At 37.7% G+C, this 24,442-nt stretch overlaps 1 protein-coding gene across 2 annotated transcripts; it reads left to right on the top strand.

Annotated features, from left to right (window-relative positions):
* The first annotated feature begins 307 nt into the window (after positions 1 to 307).
* csnk2a2b (casein kinase 2, alpha prime polypeptide b) lies at positions 308 to 14,010 on the top strand. Of its 2 annotated transcripts, XM_081356175.1 has the most exons (12): positions 308 to 1,262; positions 5,346 to 5,457; positions 6,449 to 6,550; positions 7,195 to 7,245; positions 9,421 to 9,480; positions 9,565 to 9,648; positions 9,876 to 9,986; positions 10,165 to 10,266; positions 10,383 to 10,483; positions 11,804 to 11,952; positions 12,027 to 12,109; positions 13,511 to 14,010. In XM_081356175.1, the coding sequence occupies exons 1-11, from the start codon at positions 1,159 to 1,161 to the stop codon at positions 12,101 to 12,103; spliced, it is 1,053 nt and encodes a 350-aa protein (XP_081212301.1). In that variant the 5' UTR covers positions 308 to 1,158; the 3' UTR covers positions 12,104 to 12,109; positions 13,511 to 14,010. The 2 variants fall into 2 exon arrangements, with proteins under 2 accessions (XP_081212301.1, XP_081212302.1); XM_081356176.1 differs by lacking the exon at positions 7,195 to 7,245 and having other exon boundaries at positions 318 to 1,262.
* The last annotated feature ends 10,432 nt before the right edge of the window (positions 14,011 to 24,442 follow it).

Genomic DNA, 24,442 nt, shown 5'->3' with positions numbered 1-24,442 from the left:
ATGTTGCGCGATTCTACATATGGATATATTGAGTTATAAAAACACAAACAAACACATTCTTACACTGAAAGGTTAGTACATTTCGTATGGGATGTATGTCGGCGGTTTTTACAACAATATGCTGCACAATACTGTATCTTTTTCGATGGAAATGTATTTATTTGTTAGTGCGAGTGATGAACAGCGTCATGTTGACCGTTCCAAGATGGCGGAAGCGTCGACGAGTTTGGAGCTGGCGCATGTGGCATCTACGTATAGATAGCTATTGAAATCTATGGCCATGACAAACTTGTACTTCCGGATTTTCAATGCTAATTGATAAAGCTATCTTGCGCTTCCGGCTCAAATCGTTCCAGTCCGTTTTTCCTGCAGCAGCACGGGGGGATTGGTCCGGAAAACCCGAACCCCGATCACAAGCAGAACGCTGCACGGGATTATAAGCGGTTTTCGCGATTCTTGCACAACGACTTTAAGCAAGCGACGTCACGGTGACACGGTTTTTCACGGGGGTCGGGTAGAACATCGATCTGTAGTCCACCGCCTCTCCCTCTCTTTCTAACCAGTCAATATCCTGAAGCTCAGGAACTGATCAGTTATATCCTACTCACTTGCGGTGGACTGTATTTTCCAACATCCATTGCTACAGATTGAAGACTGAGAGAACACACATCTTGGCTTTTTTTCTCGGATCTTTATGCTTTGGATCTAGGGATTTGAGGCCCCTTTGGGGTGGTGGGGGGGTTTAACCCACAATAATTAGATCTAAACAAACCCCCCCGCCTAGTCTATTTTTAAACCAAATAACTTTTCACAAAACTTCACACATACAGGTCCAAAATAGACCTTCTAGACTTCACATTCGCATCTTTGTATGCGATATTAGCACTGCCAGAGCATTTCACACTCTATCCACTGTTCATTTTCACCCTCGGATCTCCAGGCGGTCTAAACACCGCCGACAAACCGGGGAACGAGTGCTGCTCAGCGGCCACCGCGCTCCATCTTTTACGCCGCTGATATCAGATATTACACGCCCGAACCGGATACCATCAGACCCCCCCGGGCTGGTCTACATCTGATCAGTGGTCCTCCGTCTGTGTGTTTTGGGTTGGATTTGGCGATCGGATTTCTCCTACACCCTGAGCCCCGTCGCGCGCCATGCCCGGCCCGGTGGCCGGTAGTAAATCTCGGGTGTATGCCGATGTCAACACTTTGAAGAGCAGGGAATATTGGGACTACGAGGCGCATGTGCCCACCTGGAGGTGAGATATTTAAAGCTATAAAAGTGCATCATCATCTGATGTTGTGTCTCAAAAAGCCTAGTGAGCTGCCTACCTAGGCGCGTTCACGTGCATCATTTTGTGCATGTATCCAGAGCCGGTTCTAGACATTAGGAGGCCCTAGGCAAAACTCATGTTGGAGGCCCCCCACCCCCAATAAAAAAACACTTGAAACAAATATGATTCCTAACCTTTTTATTTATACAACATTTAATTTTAAAATCAGTATATTTTTACTTACACAGTACATAAGTTTGGACACATTACTATTTTTAATGTTTTTGAAAGAAGTCTCTTATGCTCATCAAGCCTGGATTTATTTGATCAAAAATACAGAAAAATAATATAGTGAAATATTATTAAAATTTAAAATAATGGTTTTCTATTTTACTATACTTTATATTTCTGTGATGCAAAGCTGAATTTAGTGCCACGTGATCATTCTGATTTATTATCAAATGTTAGAAATGGTGCTTAATATTTATTTTATAACCTGTGATACTTTTTTTCAGGATTTTTGATTATTAAAAAGTTGTTTTAAAAAAGTCTTCACTATCACTTTTTATATATTTAACACATCCTTGCTGAATATTCCTGTTTTTTTTTTCTGTTTTTTTTATCAAATAAATGCTGGCTTGTAGAGCATAATAATAAACTTCTTTCAAAAACATTAAAAATAGTAATGGGTCCAGACTTTTACCGGTACTCTATGTACATATTAATCAAACTTTATCTAAGATAATCTCTTTTTTGTTTAATGAAGATGTTATTGTTGTTGTTGTTTTTTTGCTGTTTTATTCAATTTATTCACAGTTCCAGAATCACACTTCAGTAGATGAGCATAAGTGCTTTTATATTGCATTGCCACCTTAAATATGCTATACACAAATCAAGTGGAAGAGAAAGACACGATCGCTACTGAGCAGAAAAAAATATATAAAGTGATATTATTGGCGTAATGTCAGGAATCTAATCATCAGCAGAATTTAGAAGATAGACCCATAGATATGAGATCCTTTAGACTATTTGAAACATTTAAAAATGTTGTAGTGTATTGGCTTTTTAACTTAGAATACAGACGTCTTGTCTTTTAATTTTATAGCTTTTTTACTAGTCAGCTCCCGACGCGATGTTATTCATTGTACGCGCAAATTCAAAGCGTCGCGTCTGGGCACGTTAATGACGCTCGCGCTCTTTTAAACTCGTAATAAAGCGGTGAATGATTTTTCCAGAAATGACGCTGATCTACAGTACAAGTTTATATTTAGAATACATTGCAATCACTCCAAAATAGATGACGACAACTCACACACCTGCATTATGAGCTGTGCTTCTTTGTTTGCTTATTAGGCTTTTGCCTCGCGCACCTGATGGATGCGTTCGTTACACATACTTTCAGAAGCCGGCACCCGCTTTGTAACGGACACATTAATTGGTTTAACTGCAGTAATGTAACAGTCTATGGTTAAGATAAACATCGTCACTATTTTTAGTTAATTAATAAATATTGAAATAAATTGTAGATAGGACATTTGTACTTTTTTTTTTTTTTTTTTTTTTCTCTGTCTGGGCCCCATCCCGCCAATCGGGCCCTAGGCACGTGCCTAGTTTGCCTTTGCGTTAATCCGGCTCTGCATGTATCTGCTGGTTTTCTTTGCGCAGTGGTTCACATTGTAGGCTCGGTATCGATCGTGCTGGGAAAGTCATCAATCTGCGTGATCGAGCAGCCCCTGTTTGAGAGCTGGTGATGAGAGGATGACATGAACGGATTTACAGATGCAGCGTTAGAGAGCAGTGTGTGTCCTCTTCAGCATCCACAGATTTTATGCAAATGCAACGATTCCCTCAAGTGTGCAATCCACATCCAGTAATTACCATTCTAAACCAGCGCGCTAATAGAAAATTTAGTGGTTTTAATGGTTAGATTCCTCTGGAGCAGTAAATGTGTTTCTGTTTTGCACAGTGCACATATATAATTGTGCTGTCGTTATTTATTTATTTTTGTTATTCTTTTCTGTGGAACAAAAAAGGAGAATTTGTCTTCGCAACCTTCATGCCAGCTCTTTTCCATACAACGGAACGGGTAAATGACTGTCAAACTCCCCAAAAACATTTTTGGACAAATATTTTTGTTTAAAGTGTCGAAGTTAAATCATTATTAAATGTGACTTTCAGTTTGAATATGCAGAATGGAAAAATACATTTGAGACTTTAGCTTTTTTTTTTTTTTTTTTACATTACAACTGTTGCATGAAACAGAAAGCTGCATAAAAATGTTCCATTTGAATTCCACAGAAAAATAACAATAAAATTCAATTAAAACCAATCCTTTAAAGAGGACCTATTATGAAAATTTCACTTTTACATGGCGTTTTAACATGTGTGTCGGCAGCGTGTACACAACCACAATAGTTAAAATCCACCCACTCCTCTTTTTTTAATCCCCTTAAATTTTTTGTGACGTCACAAATGATTAGGCCGCGCCCATAATTACCGATTGCCCTATTAGCATAGACCCTGCCCAGTCCACTGTTTATTTCCTCACCAAAACGTTTAACAGCTGCATTCAAGTAAGAAATTTATTCTTATTAAAGCTACTACTACTGATTCAATCAAGAGCAGTGAGTGATTTTCTTTTTCTTTTTCTTTTGTTGTTTGATTCGTGCTTTCACTTTAATACACAGATCCAATTATACACGTGTGATTTCTTGCTTTTGATGTTCAAACATAACCGACTGTGTTTATTTGAACTTTGTGTGTTTTTGACATAACTTTGTGTGTATTTGACCGTTTAAACGCAATAAGGCACAAAAGAGACCTTTGTTTAATACTCACGGGACGCACCGTCTGACATCAAGCTTTCTGCGCGAGAAAACATATCAGAAGTTTAGACCGACATGGATTTATAACGCATGCGGATAATACATTTTCATGATGAAGAACTGCAATTACACTTGAGTGTGACCGCGATAGAGATGGTAACCAAAACAAAACAGATGTTTTGTTAGTTTTTGGCAGAATATCCAAGGCAGGAGCTGTACAGGCTCCGCCCTCTTCTAGAAAGGGGGTGGGAGCAGCAGCTCATTTGCATTTAAAGAGACATGCACGAAAACAGCATGTTTTTCTTTCCAATCAAAAATGGCCTGGGGATTTACAACATGGTATAATAAATGATCTGTGGGGTATTTTGAGCTGAAACTTCACAGACACATTATGGGGACACCAGAGACTTATATTACATCTTGTAAAAAGGGGCATAATATGTCCCATTTAAACCAATCAGTTAGACTTTAGTGGGCGATAATGTTTTAGATGTCTACTTCTAACTTAATGTGGCCAAGCGTCTATTATGTTTGGCATTGGTGAGTTATTTTGATGGTAGTATTTCTATTGTTAACTAAATTAATAAATATAAATTATATTAAATTTAAAAACCTTTAATGAAAACGAAATGTTGCCTTGAGAATTAACTAAGTTGAAGTACTAAAATTAAAATAAATTAAAGCTAAATCGAAATAGAAAAAAATACTGAAATTTAAACTGATATTCAAATGAAAACTGAAAATCTAAAAATAAAAAGCTTATTTAAAATATATAAATAATAGGCTACTAAAATAAAACTGTTGGATCCAGCTGACTTTTTTCTTTTAAACCTACAGTTGGGCATATGCATTACAATGTACTATCTATATTATATAGATAGTACATTGTAATGCATATGCCCAACTGTATTTGTAACATATTTCTTCATGTTAAGGCATTTTGATTTGCTACACAGATAAAAATATGATTCTGAATGTACAAAGCCTCATTATTATATAGTTAAGAGTTTCATACAGCAGACCATTGCTTAAAATGTCGTCTTTGGCTCCGTCCCTCGGTAGAGACGTCAGTCAGCCCTCAGCTGACGGGAAATGATGGGCTTGGTCATTTTCACAGATGGTTGACTGTCTCAGCCCCCTTCTTGCTAGCAGAAGCCGTGTGTTTGCGTTCTGGGCTGGAGATGTTAGTTTCTGCTGTAGATCCTCAATCTGACTGGCATGTGAATCTGTGTACCACCTGCAGTAACCAGGAGGATTACCAGCTGGTACGGAAGCTCGGGAGGGGCAAATACAGCGAGGTCTTCGAAGCCATCAACATCAACAATAATGAGAAGGTTGTGGTCAAAATCCTCAAGGTGAGAGTTTGTGTGTATAATCAATATGACCCTTGTCAACTACCTATTTAGGGCTACAGAATGTTGTCATTAGCTGAATTGTTGTGGTTTCTCTGAGGTAAATTTAATGTAGATTTATTCCAAACTGATAGTTTGTTTAATATGATTTTAATAGCTTGATGAAATTTCATTGTAAATAGTTTTTATGCTCACCAAGGCATTTATTTGAACAAAAATACAGTAAAAATAGTAATATTGTGAAGTATCACTACAATTTAGTTAGCAGAAAAATGAAACTTCTGTCAACATTTACTCACCCTCAAGTTGTTCCAAACCTGTATTTTGGGTGAACTATCCCTTTAAAATAACTGTTTTTCTATTTTAATGTATTTTAAAATGTAATGTATTCCTCTGATGGCAAAGCTGAACTTTCAGCATCATTACTCCAGTCTTCAGTGTCACATGATCCTCCAGAAATCATTATAATATGCTGATTTGCTGCTCAAAAAACATTTTTTTTTATTATCTTCAATTTCATCTAAACTGCATATTATTTTTGTGTAAACCATGATCCATTTTTTTCAGATTCTTTGCTAAATGGAAAGCTCAAAAGAATAGGATTTATTTGAATCTTTTGTAACATTATGAATGTCTTTACTCTCACTTTTGATCAACATCCATGCTGTATAAAATTAAAAATTTCTCTAAAAAAAAAACTTTTGAATGATAGTGTATATGCTAGCATACACTAAAAAAAGACATGTTATAGATACGTATATGCATTTAACATTCTAGTATGAAAAAATAGTCCAAAAATATTGATGACTCATCTTGCACTCTTGGGCATGCCCAGTGTTTTGTCCAATCAAATGCTTTCTAGAATGAGAATGTCCCTTCCCTTGTTATTCTCAAATAGCAAATTATGTGTTACGGCTTTGATATAAGCTAAAGGCTATTGGCCTTTAATGATGAGTAAGTTTGTAAATTGTTATATCATTGTTTTCTAAAATAGCCTGTCAAGAAAAAGAAGATCAAGAGGGAGATCAAGATCCTGGAGAACCTACGAGGAGGAACCAACATCATTCAACTAATGGACACAGTAAAGGACCCTGTGGTATGTTCTCCATCTCTCTCCTCTTCCATTGGCGATACTTGTCAAATCGGGGTTCAGTTTGTCCATGGAGGACTATGATTTTCTCTCTCTCTCTCTCTCTCTCTCTCTCTCTCTCTCTCTCTCTCTCTCTCTCTCTCTAAAAGACTGTGGGCAGACCACATTTGAGACAAATATGTTTTTTCTAGTTTACAGGACTAAATTTGGTTTTAGGCCAGAATTGGTTTTAAGAAGTTTCTCTGTCTCAACATTGTCAGTGAAATGACAAAAAAAAAAAAAAAAAATCTGATTGGTAATGACACAGATTCACCTTCCAAACATAAGCAACCGGTAATCGAGTGATTCTAGAAGATTATCTGGACACAGATGAGATCATGCGAAAATTACTGAAAAGCGTAGTGATGATTATTGAAATATCAAATTAGATTTTACATTGGAACAAAGACTTGCAGCCAATCTTTATGCTTTTGTAATCCATGTTCTTCTGTTTTACTTTTGGTTGCGATCTCAATGAATGCTTGATGGTGTCTGTTAATGCTTACTATTGTTGATTTATGGACTTCTTTATTTGAAGGACTTCCTTTTCCAAATTGTTCATCTCTCTTTTTCTGTTTATTTCTCTCGGTTTATCCCCAATCTTTCTGCAGTCTCGAACACCTGCGCTTGTCTTTGAATGCATCAATAACACAGATTTTAAGGTATATTCTAATTAAGGTTATCTATCTATCTATCTATCTATCTATCTATCTATCTATCTATCTATCTATCTATCTATCTATCTATCTATCTATCTATCTATCTATCTATCTATCTATCTATCTATCTATTTATTTCTGTCAATCAATCTGTCTGTCTATCTATCTATCTATCTATCTATCTATCTATCTATCTATCTATCTATCTATCTATCTATCTATCTATCTATCTATTTATTTCTGTCAATCAATCTGTCTGTCTATCTATCTATCTATCTATTTATCTATCTTTGTCTATCTATCTATCTATCTATCTATCTATCTTTGTCAATCAATCTATCTATTTATGTTTGTGTATCTATCTATGTTTGTGTATCTATTTATGTTTGTGTATCTATCTATCTATCTATCTATCTATCTATTTATTTATTTATCTATTTATTTATTTATTTATCTATCTATCTATCTATTTATTTATTTATCCATCTTTGTCAATCAATCTATGTTTGTCTATCTATCTATCTATCTATCTATCTATCTATCTATCTATCTATCTATCTATTTATTTCTGTCAATCAATCTGTCTATCTATCTATCTATCTATCTATCTATTTATTTCTGTCAATCAATCTGTCTATCTATCTATCTATCTATCTATCTATCTATCTATCTATCTATCTATCTATCTATCTATCTATCTATCTATCTATCTATCTATCTATCTATCTATTTATTTCTGTCAATCAATCTGTCTATCTATCTATCTATCTATCTATCTATCTATCTATCTATCTATCTATCTATCTATCTATCTATCTATCTATCTATCTATCTATTTATTTCTGTCAATCAATCTGTCTGTCTATCTATCTATCTATCTATCTATCTATCTATCTTTGTCTATCTATCTATCTATCTATCTATCTTTGTCAATCAATCTATCTATTTATGTTTGTGTATCTATTTATGTTTGTGTATCTATCTATCTATCTATCTATCTATTTATTTATTTATCTATTTATTTATTTATTTATCTATCTATCTATCTATTTATTTATTTATCCATCTTTGTCAATCAATCTATGTTTGTCTATCTATCTATCTATCTATCTATCTATCTATCTATCTATCTATCTATCTATCTATCTATTTATTTCTGTCAATCAATCTGTCTATCTATCTATCTGTCTATCTATCTATCTATCTATCTATCTATCTATCTATCTATCTATCTATCTATCTATCTATCTATCTATCTATTTATTTCTGTCAATCAATCTGTCTGTCTGTCTATCTATCTATCTATCTATCTATCTATCTATCTATCTATCTATCTATCTATCTATTTATTTCTGTCAATCAATCTGTCTGTCTATCTATCTATCTATCTATTTATCTATCTTTGTCTATCTATCTATCTATCTATCTATCTATCTATCTATCTATCTATCTATCTATCTATCTATCTTTGTCAATCAATCTATCTATTTATGTTTGTGTATCTATTTATGTTTGTGTATCTATCTATCTATCTATCTATCTATCTATCTATCTATCTATTTATTTATTTATCTATCTATTTATTTATTTATTTATCTATCTATCTATCTATCTATTTATTTATTTATCCATCTTTGTCAATCAATCTATGTTTGTCTATCTATCTATCTATCTATCTATCTATCTATCTATCTATCTATTTATTTCTGTCAATCAATCTGTCTATCTATCTATCTATCTATCTATCTATCTATCTATCTATCTATCTATCTATCTATCTATCTATTTATTTCTGTCAATCAATCTGTCTGTCTATCTATCTATCTATCTATCTATCTATCTATCTATCTATCTATCTATCTATCTATCTATCTATCTATCTATCTATCTATCTATCTATCTATCTATCTATCTATCTATCTATCGAGCTATCTATCTATCTATCTATCTTTGTCAGTCAATCTACCTGTCTGTCTGTCTATATGTGTATATGTGTATATATATTTAAAGTGATCAGCTATTTTTCAAAAATATTTTACTGCCAACTGTCTAATCAGAATTCAGGGAACTGTGTAATAATTAAAATGATTTAAGAGCTTATTTGACCTTATATCGAAGTTGCATTTCAAATTAAATCCTTCTCTGAAATGTAATACATTTTGTTTCCTTTCTGTTTAGGAGCTGTATCAAAAGTTAACAGATTATGATATACGTTTTTACATGTATGAACTACTAAAGGTAAGTAAGCGTGTGCTTCGGTGGCTTGTTTTTGAGGCTTCTGTGAATTTCTAAGGTTTGTTTATTTAATTTTTTTACGGGCAGGCTCTGGACTACTGCCACAGTATGGGGATCATGCACCGCGATGTCAAACCCCACAATGTTATGATCGATCACCAGTTAAGGAAGGTAATGAAGCAGTTATTGTTAATTCTTCATCTTGAACTGCATCTAAGGCATTCAGAATACAATTCATAGAGATTTTCAGAGAAAGAAAAGCGGTAATGTTCCCTCTGTTATGTAGTAATTGAATTATACACCAGCAGAGGGCGTCAGAGTACTGGTTTCTATTGGGAAAAACAGGGTGTTATTTCAGATATTATGTTCTGAATCATGTTTGTATGTGTTTGATCCAGCTGAGGTTGATAGACTGGGGTCTTGCTGAGTTCTACCACCCTGCACAGGAGTACAATGTCAGAGTGGCTTCACGCTATTTCAAGGGTCCAGAACTGTTGGTGGATTATCAGGTAAAATGCTCTGAATCACACGCAGTATAATAATTATGCATGTACTTACGCATGCACTTAGTAATTTTTATGATCAGATAAATCTTAGCACAATTTTTTTTTTTTGTCACATATTGTGGTTTTCTTTTTAGGTTGCGTGTGGTTATTGGGTTTAATGTGTGTTATATTGTGTGAACAGATGTACGATTACAGTCTGGACATGTGGAGTCTCGGCTGCATGCTGGCCAGTATGATCTTTCAGAAAGAGCCCTTCTTCCATGGCCAAGACAACTACGATCAGGTGATTAGAGAGTTAAAAAAAAAAAAAAGAATATATTTCAAAATATTATTATGCATTTAACCCTACTAGCTAAACACCATGTGATCATGATTTCATCCGACTTCCTCGTTCCCTAGTTGGTGCGGATTGCAAAAGTTCTCGGAACAGATGAGTTATTTGGCTACCTGCGCAAATACCACATTGAACTGGATCCACGATTCAAAGACCTGCTCGGCCAGTGAGTACCAGCCGAGGATGTCCAAAAAACCCCACAAAAAAACAACAACAAAAAAACTTTTTATTAAACAACAACATCACTAGCATAGAAAAAAATGTATATACCTTGTTTTATTATAGTTGATATCCTTTATTAGCAAATTAAATACTATTTGTTTATTATAATATATTATATTTATTTAAAAATAAATAAACTTAATTTTATAATAAATTATTTTATAATTAATATTTATCTAAAGTTTATTCATAAACCAAAATTAGGTCATTCCAAGGCTTTCTACTGAGTTCGATGACTTTTTACATAAGGAAATTTGTATTATTTAATAAAGCCTTTGCCCTATTCCCATGCTGTTTAATTTCTATTAATCGTGCAGCCTTATTAATAAGGTTGGGTGCCGTTTGTATTTTATTCGTTTTGATATTCAGTGTGGATTCTAGTAAGGTAAAAACATTTCTATCAAACATATTTATTTTGTGTCTTTTGGCAAAACGTTTTGTTGTAGCTGATTTCCAAAGAAATTTTCCCAAAATTTTCCCTAAAATTTTCCTATGGTTTTAACGAAAATACCACAGCAAAAACAACTGGACTAACTAATATAAATTTCAAACATTATTAAAAATAAGAAAACAGTAATAAAATAAGAACAAATAAACAAATTAGCTATTGCACATATAAATACAACTGAACGAATTTCAGGTACAGAAATGATCAAATGTTAAATAACACTGCATGGTTTTCTTTTTATAAATAAAAAGTTATTCAGAAGTTATTCAGTCATGATCAGAGAGTTATTAAGTTTTTCTTTTGTTCTTTGATTAATGTTAATGACACAGACTGCAGGTTTATTAGGCTGCTGTCACTTTAAGACCTCACGCAGGGTCCAATATACATTACACATGCTTCATTCTCAACAGTTTACGTTCACCTACGACAAAACCGACTGTTTTTATAAGAATATTTTGACATAGTTTTGTGTGTATTTGTGCGTTCAAGACGCGTACGAGAACTTAATTCAGTATCGCACACTATATGAGAGGCGGTTGTCTGTGGAGATGGATGTGTGCGCTAAGAAAACAGCGTGTGGCGCGAGTGCCAAATTGAGTTCTCTTTGTAGTTGAAAATGGTTTGGAATCACATTAAAATGCACACACAGGAATCGACCTTAAGTATCCGATTCCCGAATTGGAATCGATTTTCGATTCGCAACCCTAACCTGACCGAGCTTGAGTGGTCAGTACATGGATGGTCAAATACCAAGTGTGATATAATCTACTGAGTTAGTTTGTCCAGTTATTGAAACTCCCCTGCCGTATCCTACAGGCAAACACGGAAGCGCTGGGAACAGTTTGTGCAGACGGAGAACCAGCATTTGGTCAGCCAAGAGGCTCTGGACCTTCTCGACAAGCTGCTACGCTACGACCATCAGCAGAGACTGACCGCCACCGAGGCCATGGAGCACCCTTATTTCTGTGAGTTTGCTTACCTCATTCCTGACACTTATATTGACACAACAAAGAGTCTAAAATTCTTAAAAATTCTTTAGATCCAGTGGTGAAGGAGCAGTCTCACACTAATACAGATGGCACCATAGTGTCAAGTGGAACCAACACACCCCGATGAGAGCAGGTGTCTATATTTCATCAGTGTATATTCAAATGTTTCTCCGTAATTGTAACACATTTTCAGTTTTTTGGATGTGCATATGAACCATTATTTTAATGTGAATTCTGCTGATCAAATCTTCTCAAAAAGAAATCTGAACCATATTGGTTATTAGCGGGTATTAGAGCTTTACTGTAGCAGTTCAGTCGATATTTATTTCTACATGCTTATTTTTCCATTTATATTACACAATTGTAAAAACAATAAAAATTTAATAACACTGATAAATGTACTTTTTAGCAACTCTCAAAATATCTATTTTCATACTGTACATCAGTTTTATTTTAGTATTTATATTATTATTATTTAATTTATTTTTATTTCAGTTTTAGTAATTTTAGTACTTCATCTTGAAAGAACTTTATTTTCGGTTAGTTGCTATTGCAACATTTCTAAGTTTAAGTAAAAAAAATGTTTCTGATATTTTTATTTTATTTAAATTAATGTACATTAAAATAATTTTTAATAGTAATAACGACACTGCTGTTAATTTGTAATGTTGTAATGCCAAAAAAATGTAATTGTTTTACTTGTAATTTAATTATACAAAATAGTTCAGAATTTTTAAATCTCCCATTTATCGGTTATCTATGGAAGCTTGTTTCCGCCACTGAATAATAAATAAATAATAATAATTGCGACTTTTTATCTCACAATTCTGACTTTTTTTCTCACAATTGCGATATATCAAGTCAGAATTGTGACTTTTTTTTCTCAGAATTGTGAGATATGAAGTCAGAATTGTGAGAAATAAAGTTGCAATTCTGAGATATAGTCGCAATTCTGAGAAATAAAGTCGCAATTGCGAGAGAATTGCATGATATAAAGTCGCAATTGCGTGTTATAAAGTCAGAATTGTGAGATATAAACTATCTGAGGTAAAAAAAAAAAAAAGTCTGTCTTTTTTCCCTTAGAATTGGACGTTATATCTCACAATTGTGAGAAAAGATGTCCGAATTGCGAGATATAAACTCGCAATTATGTGTTATAAAGTCAGAATTGCGTGATATAAAGTCGCAATTGTGAGAAAAAAAGTCAGAATTCTGACTTTATAACACGCAATTCTGAATTTATAACACGCAATTGCGACTTTATTTCACGCAATTCTGACTTTATATCACGCAATTGCGACTTTATTTCACGCAATTCTGACTTTATATCTCGTAATTCTGAGAAATAATGTCAGAATTGTGAGATGTAAACTTGCAATTGTGAGATAAAAAGTCGCAATTATCTTTTAAAATGTTTTATTTTGTGGTGGAAACAAGCTTCCATAGTTATCAGCTTATTAGTATCAATCAGAATTTTAATATCGATGTTTTAAATTGAGTCTGAAATTGAAATGTGCCTTTTTTGTTTTTTCAGGAATCGGAAAAGGCGTTTGTTACCTCAATTTTTTATCCCTTGTGTCTGAAACCTCTTCAAGTGAAAGTTGGATCTAAGCAGCACCTGTTACACCTCGTCTCTCGGACACACACACGCACACTCGTATACACTCACACTGACACAGACATTTCAACTTTTCCGTGTCCATCAAGATTGGTCTGCCCCTCTATAACAGGTCTGTTCCTCTAGCTTGAAGATTTCAAAGCTTTCCCTCCCAAGTTTTAGATGAAAGGAATTTATCCTCGACTCCACCCCCGAGTACACTGGCCCCTCCCACCTTAATCTAGGCATGGAGAATGAAGACCAGAATGAACCCCGCCCCCTCTCTCCTTATTGGTCTGTGTGTCTGTCTGTTCAGTATTCAGACCTTGGCGCAGCCTCCACATACTGTAGTAATAAAGTGGCATGGTGGACCTTTATTTCTTTGCTCTAGGTAGATTGATTACTATATTAATGAAAATAAATGATTTTTATTTAGATTCATGTGCCTCGTTGTCTGTTGATGGGATTTGGGTTTTAATTAAATGTGTGCTTATTTGTGGTGTTTGCACATTCTTAAAGGGATAGTCTACCCTAAAATTAAAGTGTCAATATTTGTTTTACCCATCCTCATGCCATTCAAAACTTGTATGACTTTTCTTCACAAATCAAAAGAAGATATTTTGAACTATCCATTTAAGATTTGTAATTTGAACAAATCACTAACAAAAAAAAAACACCGTTGGCGAAAATATGACGAAAAAAAAAAAAACGAAACAAGCTAACAATACTCAAAATATTATAAATATTATAAAAAGAATTCAAAACAATACTGTACATGTTATTCTAGGAAATCAGGTTTTCACATGTTTTTGTGAAATGTCTTAGAGTTAATCTATAAAATGTTTGAATAAATAATTAATTTTGAACTTAAATACTAAAATATTGCATTCGACGAAAACGTTTTAGACAAGTTAAACACAAATTTAGCGATATTTTCATACAAAGAAAACAGATATTAAAACAAAATGTCATTTTCTAAAGGAAATAAGAAATCTATTTTTAAAAGTGTAGCCTACATTTCCTGTGGCGCTTCGAAAGGGAAACATCGTTGTGTTAGCTTTGTAAAACAAAATTGTTGACTTGTGCTTGAGACCAGGTTAGCGCTTCATGTTGTGTGAAACATGATCACTTCATCTCTAATGTTTAGCAATATTTTGGCTATGTGATATGCCTTTTACCAGCCAGGTTAATTAATTGGCTCTGGCTCCCTCCCACCCACGCCCTTCTGTCTCATTATAACAGGTCTTTTGTATTCAAGAGATGTTGTGCTTAAAATAAGGCCTATCAAAATGAAACTTTTTTGTCCCTCAGAGGGATTAAATAATTAGACGTTTTTATAGACTCTAATCTCCCAAAACACTTTGCCTTTATAAAATACAAAAGAAAGGATATCTTTTACCAAGGTGCAATTTTATATGCCAATCTTATGTGTGAGCGACTCAACACCACGTGAGCGCGCTTTGGGACGCGTCTCGATAGCGGCCCTTTGTGACACCAAGGGCTCAAGTGTCCACTATTGGCTCATGGGATGACTCGATTTCTCCGAGACCTCCTTGGTCAGTGCAGTCCACAGCGGTCCGGCCTACCTCCACAGGTCATTGTTTACTTGTGTTTAGTTCTTTTTTTAACCCTCTTCTCAGTTTCAGTTTAAACAGAGAGACTCATCATTATTCATGTCTGGGCCTCGTGTGCTTACTTCTGCCCTCCGTGACCTTGACCAACAGATCCCCATGCATGACTCCGACATGAATATTTCTGAGTGAATCTTGCGTCAGAAAGGAGAATTACATATTTCAAGTCCAAAAACCTGTAGAGCCATTTTGGGTACCTGCTTGTCAACGTTTTGACAGAATAATTGTTGTGTTGGTTGACCAAAGTGAAATTAAAATGAGGTTTAGACACATTACCTGCCACATCATTACCTTCATGTTCCAACATTTGATAAAGTGACTTGGATAATGTCCTTGCGTAACTTCTGCCACACATAATGGTCACGCAGAGGTGAAAGGAACACTTGGCAATGTGGTTAACGTAAACCACATCCACCAATTATGCTGCTGATGAGTGGGTGGTTGGGTAAACAAATTATAAAGTCACCTAAAGGGATAGTTCACCCAAAAACCTATAATTCTGTCGTAATTTATTTACCCTCATGTTGTTGCAACACTGTAAGACATACTTTCTTCTGCAAAATAAATATATATTTTGAGGTCCACACAATGAAAGTCAACGGGGTCCAAAATAACATTGTGTGGATACAAAATATCTATAGTCTAGGACGAAAGAAAGCAGCTTTGGAACGACATGAGGGTAATTTTTATTGGTTAAACTATCCCTTTAAAGGTAATAAGAGGAGTAATTTTGAGAAATTAAAGGACTGATGCCAATATTGAAGAGTTTCATATTTCACTGTGGTGTGAGGTTGAAATGAACTGAGAAATGCCAGAAACGTTATCTGTTATGAAGCTGTCTAAACATACTTTTGGTCTGGTGACCACATTTTTACAAGATGACTCAGTGATAGGATATCTTGCTTGAGAAAACAGAAGGATTGATTTCCTAGTAAGAATGATTGAGATTCATCTCCAAACCTGTTTCCTGGTGTAAAGCTGCAGCTGCGCTATCAAAACCTTACACAGAAATACTACTAGTATAAAGCTGACAATTTGCACTTAAACTTTGTGTGTTTTCTGGAATTATTTTGTCATTAGTCTCATGCAACCAGACTTTTGATTATTGATATTGTGATCCACTTGAAAGATTGTTCCGGCTAAGTACCATATGGTTAAACAGGAAGAGATCATCTGACCGACATGCAAAAATGAAACTAACCACAGTTTATTTTTACACAGTTTGAGGCGGGTAAATCTGAAATCAGTGATGTCATCATATAGACAGTTGGGGGGAGGGGGGAGGGGGTTACCAAGTTCAAGAATGCTCCTTGATCAACATTCCAATCAACCAATCAGATCTGAGGAACAAGTTTACAGTTTATGACAAGTTTAGGCTTACAACCAGGGTTAGATGCTTCTACATCAGTTTTATTTCCTTCTAATTTTAGGATAAGTTATGGATAGGGTTAGGATTATATTTCCATATAGAGAAATGTGTTTCCGCCACAGAATAAAACATTTTAAAAGATAATTGCGACTTTTTATCTCACAATTGCGAGTTTACATCTCGCAATTCTGACTTTATTTCTCAGAATTGCGAGATATAAAGTCAGAATTGTGTGAAATAAAGTCGCAATTGCGTGTTATAAAGTCAGAATTGCGAGATATAAAGTCAGAATTGCGTGTTATAAAGTCAGAGTTCTGACTTTATTTCTCAGAATTGCGAGATATAAAGTCAGAATTGCGTGAAATAAAGTCGCAGTTGCGTGTTATAAAGTCAGAATTGCGAGATATAAAGTCGCAATTGCGTGAAATAAAGTCGCAATTACGTGTTATAAAGTCAGAATTGCGTGTTATAAAGTCAGAATTCTGACTTTTTTTCTCGCAATCGCGACTTTATATCACGCAATTCTGACTTTATAACACATAATTGCGAGTTTATATCTCGCAATTCTGACATCTTTTCTCACAATTGTGAGATATAAACTCACAATTGTGAGATATAATGTCCAATTCTAAGGGGGGAAAAAAGACGGACTTTTTTTTCCTTTTTTTTTTTTTACCTCAGAATAGTTTATATCTCACAATTCTGACTTTATAACACGCAATTGCGACTTTATATCATGCAATTCTGACTTTATATCTCGCAATTCTGACTTTATAACACGCAATTGCGACTTCATTTCACGCAATTTTGACTTTATATCTCACAATTCTGAGAAATAAAGTCAGAATTGCGAGATGCAAACTCGCAATTGTGAGATAAAAAGTCGCAATTATCTTTTAAAATGTTTTATTTTGTGGCGGAAACAAGCTTCCATAAAAATGAGACAGATTCTGAATATCTTTTGATCATTTGATGCTGGCACAAAGCTTGCAGAAACTTTGGCAAACCAAGTGATTTTTCTCAAAAGAGGACATTTTACTTAAAATTACATTTTGTGGCCCAGTACCTATAAACACAACTTTGTTTCCAGGCAGACTAGTAAAAAAAATGTAGCCTACACTGACTCTTAAAAGTTGCATGAGGCCAGCCAATCAGATCAGAGCTTGTGATTTAGGTAAGTGGTTGCCATTGTGTGCATCTTTTTTAAACTCAAACTTGGCTGTTTTTCAAATGTGTTTATTTAGAGCATCAGTTTGTTTGCCTTAGACTACAGGCCAACATCTAATGTAAGAGAGATCTCAAGATACACTTCCTGTTCAAAAAGGACACCTGATCCCCGGCTTCCTGTCCTACAACCTGACTCCCCAGCAGCTCACGTTCAGAAAACATCTTCCCCATGAAATTTTCAGCACGGCCTGTTTGTACCACAGTCTGTGATGTCCAGTCAGCGGTGAATGATGATGATGACCTCACCTGTCCTTTGTCATTGGAAAGCCATTGTAATTCATAAGCAGCGGAGCCATGAGGTAAGCTCAACCTCTTGAAAGGAACATTTCACCCCAAAATAAAACTTCTGTCATTATTGATTCACTTTCACGTCGTTTCAAACCCAAATAGCTTTTTTTCTTCTGTGGAATACAAAAGAAAATGTTTTGAAGAATGTTCATGTTATGTTTTTTCATACCAGGTGATTTCAAGCTCCAAAAGAACCATACATTCTTCACGGTTCATGCAACTTTTGCACTATATTACAAGTCTTCTGAAGCCAGATGATAGCTTTCTGTGGGGAAAAGGCTGCAATTTAAGTTGTTTTACTCAGACCGCTGTGGTCACCATTCACTTTCATTGTATAGAATTGTGTAAAAATGTTTACATAGGTATACTTTGTTAGCTGAATAAATATACAGCTGAGTATCATCAGCGTAACAGTAAAAACTAATGCTATTATTCCTAATGATATCTCCCATTGGTAGCATGTACAAGGTGAAAAGCAACAGTCTTAGTACTGAGCCCTGCGGTACTCCATACTGAACTTGGGATCGATATGACACCCTTTCATTTACTGCTACAAATTGAGACCTTGCGAATGCAATTCCACTAATGACAACACCATTGTCGAGTCTATTCAAAAGAATTTTGTGTTCAATGGTATCAAATGCAGCACTAAGATCCAGTAACACTAACAGAGAGATACAACCACGATCAGATGATAAGAGCAAATTATTTGCAACTAATGAGAGCAGTCTCAGTACCATACGGTCTAAATCCTGACTAGAAATCCTGAATGGATGCCATTTCTTTCTAAAAAGAAACAGTTGTGAACATTCGCTGTTGGCCAGTAGTAAATAAATAAAGGTGACTGAAATAAAGCAGCTTGGGCTTTCTGCAATAAATTTCTCCTTTTCTTTTCCACAGAAGAACGAGAGTCATATGACTTTACTTTTTAATATCCCAATACTTTATTTTGTTTATTTGTCTGTTAGGGTTTCTTGTAATTTAGATTTAGATTGTAATTTATATTAATCTATAACAAGATTTCTATTTATGCAATATTTACACAAAACATTTTTGTCTAAATTTTTAAGTATTCATTTCTGTTATCTAAACTTTTCTTCGCAGTTCAAAAGTTATTTTATGTGGTGAAGTGGCAGCATTGTTATTGTGTTGTTCATAAAAGACTATGCAGAAATGTTCAAACATTTGAGCATTCCCAAAAGTGTTAACAGTATAAAACTCTTTGTCTTTTCTTATAGCATGCAGTAATGATGAATGACGACTTGAATTCGAATCAAATCTTTACTGAAGTTTCTGAGCAGTATTACATGAGGGGTTCAATCATTTCTTCAGTGTACATCGAATCATTCATTCAGTCATTAATTCACAAACATCTCTGATGCTCTAAAATCAGTCATGATATGCTAATTATTTGTTTAAGCGGTAAAAATAGCCCAGAAAACATTTCCAAATAAATTTTATACTGGAAACTTGAAAGCGTTTACGGCTAATCTCGAAATTTTGTGCATGTAATCTGAAGTTGAGTTAATGATTATTTGTGCTCAATCACGTGAATGTCACTCATCTTTTGAAATCATGTAGGTGTTTATTATTGAAAGGTTAATCTTAGGCAGATAAATAGGAAATCAGTAAATTCACAATTTTGTCACACATAAGTTGCGTACAGTGTGGCAGTTTTAGTTTCAACACAGTAATGCACACCGTTCTAAGTTTCCATCACACCTCTTTGAGATAGAAGGAAGTTTGGGCCCCCTGTCCCACACAGAAACCAACAAACAGATGAATAAATAAACAAACAAATAGCTGTGTCGTATTTCAACCCTGATGAGGACTTTCCGCTGGTTTAATTACAGATGGAAGCACACAAAACTGTTTGACCCTACTGGAATTTCATAGATTTGCACAATTCGAGTTCTATGAGTGCAAACTAGTCCAGGAAAAAAACAAACCATATAAAAAACTTGTGTCATTATGTAAGATAGAGTTCCAGCACTCAGGACACCTAAAGATCTGCTTGACTTCTTCCCTTTAAAACCAGATTTGCTGCATGTCAAATCCTCCCAACAAAAGAATCCAACAATATTGTAGAACGTGATGTCTTGGTCCCTCACTTTCAGTCTTCTGTGTAGAGTGAGGTCTGGCTCCATTTCCCCAATTTGTAAACTCCCACAGGGCTGAAGTTGTTGGGAGGTTTTGGAGATGCTGGACGCTTAACTCACTTTTTTGATATTGTTACTACGTCTACGTCGAAAACAGGCAGGTAAGCATCGCTTCTCTGATTTGACTGTAGGTGAGCTGGGAGGAGAGGCCTGTTTTCTGTAAAACAGAAACACAGAAGGTAAATATCAAATATATTAAAATCAATTGATTCATACATTTTATTTTACATTTTATTTTATTTAACAGTTTCTGATGAGAACAAACAACACAGGGACTTTTTAGTGTTTTCATCTCTCTGCTTGTCTGTGCAAGTTCATGACAGACTGGAAGTTACGCCAGTAGGTGGCGACAGGTATCGGTCTTTATTAGGGTTCTCAACTTCAAAATCGCACCGTTCCCCATCCACGGTTCGGCACAGAACCCTGTTCAAAATCCTGCGACACCACAGAGTGCCATTTACATAGTTTTATATTAAATTTACATTATATTTGTCTCAAATCGTCGTTAATGTAATTCACCCTGTGCCGCAAGATACATTTAGTTTAGCATTCATTTACAGAAATCAGCATATTTGAGAAAAGAAGTATGTCTGAATTCATAGTCCTCATATAAGAGTAAGCAAAATTACCAGATGACTTACTATCGGTGAGATTCTAAAGTGTGCATACAATGGTCAGTTTACTATCCCATGAGGCCACGGGAGAGGATTTGTTAATGGCAGTGAAGTGACACAACTGACGCCGGTAGGTCAACTGACAGTAACAACATGACGGATTATGTGCGGATCTATATTATACTATATAGAACATACTTTTTAGCAATCGTGAATAATTACTTATTTTAAAATAAGTACCTACTCAAGTGAGTATGTGATTTCCGATGCAGCCTTTAATTCGTACAAAACTCAGATTCATTCAGGAACTGTAACGTGACTGTTTCAGTAAGGACAGGGTGTTAGATCCAGATGCAGTTTAATATTTATTAAACAAAAAATTTTAAGTAAATCCAGGCAGAGAATAACAAAAAAAACGGGTAAAGAACAAAATAATACAAACACAGGAAAATCCTGAAACTGAAACCAATATGCACGACACATCCATAGAGGACAACACCAGATAAGGAATATGAGAAACACAAGGTTATATATACACAAACGGTATTTGGCAAACAAAACACTCCTGGGAACAATCAAAGAACCAAGGACTACAAACCATGGCGCAAAACAGGAAATAACATAAAAGTCCACACAAGACAGGAATCATGACAGAATCCCCCATTTAAAGAGTGGATTCCAGATGCTCTTCAACAAGACAACAAAAAGTCCAGGAGGGAGGTGGACCGGAGGTGGAACCGGCAGGTCAGGTGGCCAGGGAGGAGCTGACGCAACTGAAGACCATCTCAGCGGAGCTGGAGAGCACCATGGCTGAGCAGATGACCACCACAGCCGAGCAGATGGGACTAATAACCACCACGGCTGATCAGGCGGAACTGGAGACCACCACAGCAGATCCGGCAGGGATAGAATCCACCACAGCAGGGCAGAAGCCCACCAAGTTGGAGCAGGCGGGACTGTAACAGAGAGCACAGAGAGGTCAGAAACGTCTCTTTGGCCATGACAGGGAACACACAGGATTCAGAAAAGGCCTCCTTTGCCAATTCAGAGCAGGCAGAGAGTTCACAGATGGCCTTTGTGGCCGTGTCAGGGTAGGCAGTGAGTTCAGGGGCGACCTCCATCATTGTGTTAGGGTAGACAGGAAGTTCGGGGATAACCTCCGTGGTCATGCCAGAGAAGACAGGGAGTTCAGGGATGACCTTCGTGGTCATGTAAGGGCAAAAAGAGAGTTCACAAGCAGACACTGTTGCCTCTGGAGGTTCTGCCGTCTTGGGAGGAGCTGGAGTGGACACTGCCGCCAAGTGTGGGTTAGGGTTAGGTTAGGCACAAATACACAAGATGGCAACTGCCTTTACAGGAAGTGCAGCTGACGGTGGAAGAACCTCTGAGACCCCCCCAGACTCAGGTGTGGTGGATTTAAGGACGATGTTGGTGGGTCCCCATCAGTGGTGGGTCCCCTACACTGGAAGCTAGTTTTGAAACGCCTTGGGGCAGCCTTAGTTGCTTCAGGTACAGCGGCCGTGATGGCTGGAGAACCTGGCGTGGCGGCCGTGAGTGCAGGAGAATCTGGTGTGGCGGTTGGAGAATCTGGCGTTGCGACGGCTGGAGAATCTAGCGTTGTGGCCGTGACAGCTGGAGAATCTGGCGTTGTGACAGTAACGTCTGGAGAATCTGGCGTGGTGGCCGTGAGGCCTGGAGAATCTTGCGTGTGACACCGTTGTGACAGTGACGGCTGGAGAATCTTGTGTGGCGGTCATGACGGCTGGAGAATCTGGTGTTGCGACAGTGATGGCTGGAGAATCTTGCGTGGCGGCCGTGAGGGCTGGAGAATCCGGCGTTGTAACAGTAATGTCTGGAGAATCTTGCGTTGCGGCAGTGACAGCTGGAGAATCTGGTGTGGCAACAGTGACGGCTGGAGAATCTGGCGTGGCGGCCGTGAGGGCTGGAGAATCTGGCGTGGCGACAGTAACGGCTGGAGAATCTGGCGTGGCGGCCGTGAGGGCTGGAGAATCTGGCATTGTAACAGTAACGTCTGGAGAATCTGGCGTGGCGACAGTGACGGCTGGAGAATCTGGCGTGGCGGCCGTGAGAGCTGGAGAATCTGGCGTGGCGACAGTGACGGCTGGAGAATCTGGCGTGGCGGCCGTGAGAGCTGGAGAATCGGGCATGGTGGCAGTGACGGCTGGAGTATCTGGCGTGGCGACAGTGATGGCTGGAGAATCTGCCGTTGTAACAGTAACGTCTGGAGAATCTTGCGTTGCGGCAGTGACAGCTGGAGAATCTGGTGTGGCGACAGTGACGGCTGGAGAATCTGGCGTGGTGACAGTAACGGCTGGAGAATCTGGTGTGGCGACAGTGACGGCTGGAGAATCTGGCATGGCGGCCTTGAGGACTGGAGAATTTGGCGTGGCGGCCGTGAGGGCTGGAGTATCTGGCGTGGCGACAGTGACGGCTGGAGAATCTGCCGTTGTAATAGTAACGTCTGGAGAATCTTGCGTTGCAGCAGTGACAGCTGGAGAATCTGGTGTGGCGACAGTGACGGCTGGAGAATCTGGCGTGGTGACAGTAACGGCTGGAGAATCTGGTGTGGCGACAGTGACGTCTGGAGAATCTGGCATGGCGGCCTTGAGGACTGGAGAATCTGGCATGGCGGCCGTGAGGGCTGGAGTATCTGGCGTGGCGACAGTGACGGCTGGAGAATCTGCCGTTGTAATAGTAACGTCTGGAGAATCTTGCGTTGCAGCAGTGACAGCTGGAGAATCTGGTGTGGCGACAGTGACGGCTGGAGAATCTGGTGTGGCGACAGTGACGGCTGGAGAATCTGGCGTGGTGGCAGTAACGGCTGGAGAATCTGGCGTGGTGGCAGTAACGGCTGGAGAATCTGGCGTGGCGGCCTTGAGGACTGGAGAATCTGGCGTGGCGGCCGTGATGGCTGGAGAATCTGGCGTGGCGGCCTTGAGGACTGGAGAATCTGGCGTGGTGGCCGTGATGGCTGGAGAATCTGCCGTGGTGGCAGTAACGGCTGGAGAATCTGGCGTGGCGGCAGTAACGGCTGGAGAATCTGGCGTGGCGACAGTAACGGCTGGAGAATCTGGCGTGGCGACAGTAACGGCTGGAGAATCTGGCGTGGCGGCAGTAACGACTGGAGAATCTGGCGTGGCGGCCGTGATGGCTGGAGAATCTGGCGTGGTGGCCGTGATGGCTGGAGAATCTGGCGTGGCGACAGTAACGGCTGGAGAATCTGGTGTGGCGACAGTGATGGCTGGAGAATCTGGCATGGCGGCCTTGAGGACTGGAGAATCTGGCATGGCGGCCGTGAGGGCTGGAGTATCTGGCGTGGCGACAGTGACGGCTGGAGAATCTGCCGTTGTAATAGTAACGTCTGGAGAATCTTGCGTTGCAGCAGTGACAGCTGGAGAATCTGGTGTGGCGACAGTGACGGCTGGAGAATCTGGCGTGGTGGCAGTAACGGCTGGAGAATCTGGCGTGGTGGCAGTAACGGCTGGAGAATCTGGCGTGGCGGCCTTGAGGACTGGAGAATCTGGCGTGGCGGCCGTGATGGCTGGAGAATCTGGCGTGGT

The sequence above is a fragment of the Scardinius erythrophthalmus genome, assembly GCF_964197995.2.
Source record: "Scardinius erythrophthalmus genome assembly, chromosome: 24".
In the NCBI taxonomy this organism is placed as follows: Eukaryota; Metazoa; Chordata; class Actinopteri; order Cypriniformes; family Leuciscidae; genus Scardinius; species Scardinius erythrophthalmus.
Note: the sequence above shows the minus strand (reverse complement) of the source record. Positions and strands in the feature narration are given on the sequence as shown.